This window comes from Triticum urartu, unplaced genomic scaffold, assembly GCF_003073215.2.
Source record: "Triticum urartu cultivar G1812 unplaced genomic scaffold, Tu2.1 TuUngrouped_contig_4228, whole genome shotgun sequence".
In the NCBI taxonomy this organism is placed as follows: domain Eukaryota; kingdom Viridiplantae; phylum Streptophyta; class Magnoliopsida; order Poales; family Poaceae; genus Triticum; species Triticum urartu.
In genome coordinates this window covers 1-6,035 of record NW_024114799.1, presented here as the reverse complement: position 1 = coordinate 6,035, position 6,035 = coordinate 1, and the positions used below count along the sequence as shown (strand labels likewise).

At 51.8% G+C, this 6,035-nt stretch overlaps 1 protein-coding gene across 1 annotated transcript; it reads left to right on the top strand.

The window, feature by feature from the left end:
• Positions 1–892: 892 nt before the first annotated feature.
• LOC125527526 (probable E3 ubiquitin-protein ligase RNF144A-B) lies at positions 893–2,459 on the top strand. Its single transcript, XM_048692035.1, has 2 exons — positions 893–2,044; positions 2,154–2,459. The coding sequence occupies exons 1-2, from the start codon at positions 960–962 to the stop codon at positions 2,230–2,232; spliced, it is 1,164 nt and encodes a 387-aa protein (XP_048547992.1). The 5' UTR covers positions 893–959; the 3' UTR covers positions 2,233–2,459.
• Positions 2,460–6,035: the final 3,576 nt, after the last annotated feature.

Genomic DNA, 6,035 nt, shown 5'->3' with positions numbered 1-6,035 from the left:
CATTGACACTTTCACTGGCTTGTAGCACCGTCTGACCCGGCCGCAACATTGGTTGGCGAACTTGTAGTATCATCGGGCGGATGGCTAGCCCGTATCGACCTAGAGCCCGTCCACAGTAGTCTACAGCCCCTCTCAAAGCAAGGGGAGAGCGCGATGGTGAACATTGTACCATCCTGGGCTCTCGATGCCCGGCCCTTTTGTGTCACGCAACCACACGATGAAAGGATCATAAGCGGCTGGAGAAGGACACATTGTACTTTGATTATAAGAAAGTTTAGACTTCACGGAATGTAAAATGTGTACCTAAACAATGGTGAAGGGGCCTGCACCAGAAGCAGTTCCAGATTCCGAGACGCAGCCGCGGTGGTCCTACTTTGTAGCACGGAACGTCTATGCTTCATGCATCCCTATAATGACAGTGTTGGTCCCTGCTCATAGCAGCGACACCCCACACACATGGTGAGACACAAGTCAGGGGAGAGCGGACGACGGCGTGATGAAACTACGAAGGGAAACGTTGGGGGGGGGGAGGGGGAGATGAGAGGGGAGAACGACGGGTGGTGTCACGCAACCATAAGAACGAGACGAGGAGAGGCTGCATGGGGTTCACTAGACATGTGGCGCATGAGCAAGGGGGCTTAGGCAGTGCTCGGTTAGAATCATTTACCATTATTATTTTTCTATAAATATAAATAAAAAGGAGCATCGTTACAAGAATAACTTTTTTTTAGTTTGTTATACAAGAAGAGAAACTGAGAGTGTTTGGCTCGTTACTTTTACGAGCCGATGAGCGAGCGAGAGCGACGTTTGAGTTTTTTGCGAGCCCTAATTCCGATTCACCACATCCAACAAAAATCCAGCCCCCACCCCTCTCTCTCTCGCATCAGTAGATCGCACCCGTCCACGCGTCCCGCAATCTCCTCCAATTTGAAACTGCCCCAGCCCACAACCAACGACGGATGGGAAGCAGAGCAGCGCCGCCTCTGGCTGGACACCACCCGTCGCCGGCCATGGCGTCCTCCGCCTCCGCCTCCGCCTCCGCCGCCGCGAAGGCCGACAATCCCTTCTGCCCCATCGACATCTCGTCCGACGAGGACGACGAAGTGACAGTCCTTGGCTCCTCCAGCAGCCGCGAGGAGATGCAGATCCAGCAGGCCATCCTCCTCTCCCTCGACCCCTCTCGCGACCAGGCCACCGCCCCCTCCTCCTCCGGAACCGCCGTCGCCGGGACCCCCGAAGGGTCCATTCCTGACCGCAAGGGGAGGCGCAAACTACGGTCGGAGCTGCCCCTGTTTCCTGTTGATCCCAGCACATCTCCGTCGAAACCAGAGACGCGCCAAGTCATCGACTTGGACGACGACAGCCCCCCTCAAGTGATCGATCTAGACGACGATGATGGCTGCAGCTTGATCTTCCTCAAAGACATCGCCAGCGGCAAGAGGAAGCTGTTCGAGAAAGGCGAATGCTCCAACAGCGCCAAGAAATTCGACTGCACGATCTGCATGGAGACGGTCCCCGGCGTCGAGCGGTTCCGCATCCCCGGGTGCCGGCACGCGTTCTGCGCCGGCTGCGTGCGGCAGTACATCGCCGCGAGGGTCGAGGAGAACCTGCTGGCCATCGGCTGCCCTGATCCGGGCTGCAAGGACGGCGTGCTGCACCCGGAGGAGTGCCGGCGCGTGATCCCGGCGCCGCTGTTCCACAGGTGGGGCGCCGCGCTCTGCGACATGGCGCTCGGCGAGCTCAAGTTCTACTGCCCCTTCAAGGACTGCTCGGCGCTGCTGGTGGACGACGACCCCGGGGACGGCGACGGCGACGCGGCGGCCAAGGTGGAGTGCCCCCATTGCAAGCGGGTGTTCTGCGCGAAGTGCAAGGTGCCGTGGCACGAGGGGGTGGAGTGCGCCGAGTTCCAGCGGCTCGGGGACGACGAGCGCGGGCGGGAGGACCTGCTGCTGAGGAAGGTGGCGCAGCAGAGCAAGTGGCAGCGGTGCCCCAAGTGCAAGATCTACGTCGAGAGGGTGGACGGCTGCACCTTCATCGCCTGCAGGTAGCTGCAGCTTCATCACTGAATCTCCTTCGCTCCTGCACACCAACAGTCAATTTTTATGTGCGCCAAAGTGCAAACTAATTATTGTTTCCTCTGATTTGATTTGCAGGTGCGGGCACTGCTTCTGCTACCTGTGCGGCTCTACGATGGCGAGGAGCAACCATTATTGCGCAAAGTGCAAGCGGTGATCGGTGAATCGTCTTAAAATGCACAAAGCTACTTCAGGGAAGGAAGTAATTATGCAGATATTGACTATATCTGTGTAACGGTTGGGCGGTATTGTTGATATTAACTTCAGTTGGTATCATTTAGCTCGTGCAACTCTAATGCCACCTTGGCCATCACTATGAGAATTCGTCTTTACAGGAGCTGGTTTCCTTGGGGTCTTGTGACCATGTCTTTTTTGAACAATCACCGGGGAAGGCATTGGATAAAGGTTGGTCCAGGATCCAACTGTTAGCCTAGAAGAAGGTGGATAGGCCATTGTTGGTGAGGATAAAGGATAGTTGTTGAAGGCTTAGAAGTTGGTTGTTGATTGTTTCCAAAGGATGGGTTGTTTTGTTTGTTGGAAATGGTGCTAGAGTATCGCAGGTGAAACTGTTAGAATAAATCCGAGGCACTGTTGATCATCTAAGGATCAAGCAATCACACAAGCACAACGCCGAGATTTGTTAACGAGGTTCACCGATATGGCTACATCCTCGGGGCTTGACTATGGGCGCTCCTCCCCATGACACCGCTACAATACCGCACCCAGTCACCCTGGACACCGGCACATGCCGCCGGCTTTCTCTGCGTTCCGGTGCTATTATGTTGGCATAGGTTACATCGTGTGTCTACCCCACTATATATGAGAGGTCTAGGATACAAGTGTCCTACTTGAACACGACTCCATATCCTATCTAAACACAATACAACTAGAAGTCCAACTGTAACCTACCTTGTACACTATATTCGACACAACTCCAACAAACTCCACCTTGGCGAATATATTCCACCATCCTGCATTTGTCCATGCGTCAAACTTTCATGTATATTGGACCTGAACTTATTCCATGAGTATCGCTGCAACTCCAAAGACTCCATGTGACTCTACCTGCAACTTGTAGTCCCTTCTTTTCTTGACCACAGTTAACACTCGAGCAAAATTAAGTTCCCCTTACTCTAGTTTGTGCTCCCAACTTCCAGAGTATCCGTTCAGCACCATCACACACCGATCACTGACCTGCGTGAAAGTGAACAATTCACATATTGGATGCTGCACATAAGAGTTACCTGAACTCAACATCACCGCTCCTTTCTTGACCGCCTGTCTGAAACTTGAAGGAATTTCACCATTGCTTGTAGTCATCGTGAGTCAAATTCGCAGTTGTCTCACCACATGTATGATCACCAGAGCCCTGGCCCGTCTCCATGCCCCGTGCATACCACACGCCTCACCGCTATTACTGCGTCGAGTCTCCGCTGTCCAGGTCGAGTCTCAAGGGTCGCAAACCCACACCACTCAACCCCCACTCCAGAGTACCATCGATCATCACCGACCGATGACGAGTTTCACGCTTTCATCGAACCACTGGGCTTCAGTCTGAATTGTGTGTTACTCGTTTTTCCTCCTTGCTGAATAGGCTTCGATTCCCTAGATCCTTACATCGTAACCCCTCAATCCAGCTCCAACTTCAACATGACTCCATGGTAGATGATCAGTCCACCCCCGCGCCCCGTCGACTTCAAGCTCACATGTGCACCGTCTTGAATCAACCCCGCGCCATAGTCTTGTCGAAGCCACACAAGCACTCGGGCATGTGCCACGTGTTTCCACGCCCAGAAGTCGGTCACCATCGGCAGCACGCACCTATGTCGTCGTCGCTGATCTCACCACCGTCTTCTGTACCAACCGACTTGCGTCGATCCATCAGACTGTCCAAGCAAATCGCCATACATATCTGACCCGAACTGAATTTCCTTTGCTGCAGCCATATGCAACTCCTCACGATCCTCACCATCTGTCTGGCTTGACATCCAACAACGCCTTCAAGCATCCCTGTTGTGCTAACAATTTTTTTCACCATTGTCTGCCATAACCCAAAGTCGTGAGTTTCGTCGAACTTCTCCACCTCAAACTTGATACCCATTAGCGCCATGATTCTTTGTACGACTGACCTGTAAAAAAACATCGAGCACTCTTTGCGTGATCCCCAAGTACACCGAGTATACTAGTTGCAAATCCAAAGATAGCTTTGGTCTTCACGTGGAGTAGCTCCCTTGCATAACTTCCAATGCTAGCTTTGCATGCCCAAGCCTTTGCCAACCTGATGCCATGTACAAAGAGCTGCCTTGCTGCTTCACGTCTACGACTCGTAACAGGGACTCGGTCCTCTCTCTCTCTCCCTCCAAACAAATCTCACTTGCACGGTTCCTCTGTATGTCCCAGCGGACCAGCACTGCCCGTTGCCTGGGCCTTCCCGGCGCTTCGGCCAGTCCGCACTGCTAGCCAGCTGCTCCAGCGCGCGACTTCCTCGCACCCTCGGATGAGCCTTCTGCCATGGGCCGCCAGCCGGCAATCACGTGTACGCACGATGCCTGACGCTCGCTCGATTGATCACGATCGACCGCTACACATCTCGCCTTACGTCTGCCCACGCACGCGTCTCGCTTGTACGCTCGCCCGTCGATCCGCCGACCTATCGCCGCACGTCCAACCTGCCGCTGATCCATTGAATCCGTGCGTCTTGTGTTATCAGCCTTTTCCGATCTCGTCCAGAAGTCTCTTCTCGAACTCAATCTTTCCTCTGAATTAATGATCCACAGCCTTCGAATAACCTAGCTCATAATACCACTTGTTAGAATAAATCCGAAGCACCATTGATCATCCAAGGATCAAGCAATCACACAAGCACGATGCCGAGATTTGTTAACGAGGTTCACCGATATGGCTACATCTCTGGGGCTTGACTATGGGCGCTCCTCTCCATGACACCGCTACAATACCGCACCCGGTCGCCCTGGACACCGGCACATGCCGCCGGCTTTCCCTGCGTTCCGGTGCTATTATGTTGGCATAGGTTACATCGTGTGTCTACCCCCACTATATATGAGGGGCCTAGGATATAAGTGTCCTACTTGGACACGACTCCATATCCTATCTAAACACAGTACAACTAGAAGTCCAACTATAACCTACCTTGTACACTATATTCGACACAACTCCAACAGAAACAAATGGACTCATGGAGATCTGGTATATGTAAAAGCTTGAAGGGAAATTTCATAAGTGAGCAATTATTTTGAAGCAACAAGTTTTGTAATGCCTCGTAAACAAATTATTTTGGTTTGCAAATGTTTTCCAAGCAACAAGAAACGGAGTCACTATTTAAGTTTCCTTGGTGGCCCAAAAGAAAGCTCTCTAATCATGTTAGACATGAAGTAAGTAGCAAGCGATTCGAGGACAAAGTTGGACTAGCTCCTCGAGATGGTAGGCAGGCTGCCCAGCCAAAGAGGTAACTATGGAAGTTAAGGATGTTGGGCTGGAAGGAAGATGGATGCAAATGATGGAGGGAGTCTAATAGAAGGAGACATCACAACCAATGGAAGAGGCAATGTTGATAACAACCTAGGGCTAATGTGAGGTGACACATAAGTTATTTTGTGGAAGTTTATGGCAAGGCTTGTAGAAGGGCAAAGTCATGAAGAATAATTTTAAGTTGGATGCCAGTGTAAGTTGGAGGATAGTGGGAGGGAGGTTAGGGTAGATAGGCTGGCGCGGAAGGCCATTGTTGTGGGCATGGATGACCATGCGTTAGAGCAAGTTAACAACTATGTTGAAAAGTTATTGGATAAAGGGGGGCACTCTTATAGTTGATCCAATTTCAGGAGACACCATTGAGTAGGACATCAGTTTCACTCGAACGAAAGATTAGGTGGACCCAAGAGAACTGTTGGAAATATGCCCTAGAGGCAATAATAAAAGCATTATTATTATATTTCCTTATTC

What these genes read in the sequence shown, in the direction of transcription:
- LOC125527526 (XM_048692035.1), top strand. Translation starts at nt 960, where the DNA reads ATGGGAAGCAGAGCAGCGCCGCCTCTGGCTGGACACCACCCGTCGCCG. An exon ending in TGCACCTTCATCGCCTGCAG is followed by an intron (nt 2,045 to 2,153) that starts GTAGCTGCAGCT and finishes TTTGATTTGCAG; the next exon opens with GTGCGGGCACTGCTTCTGCT.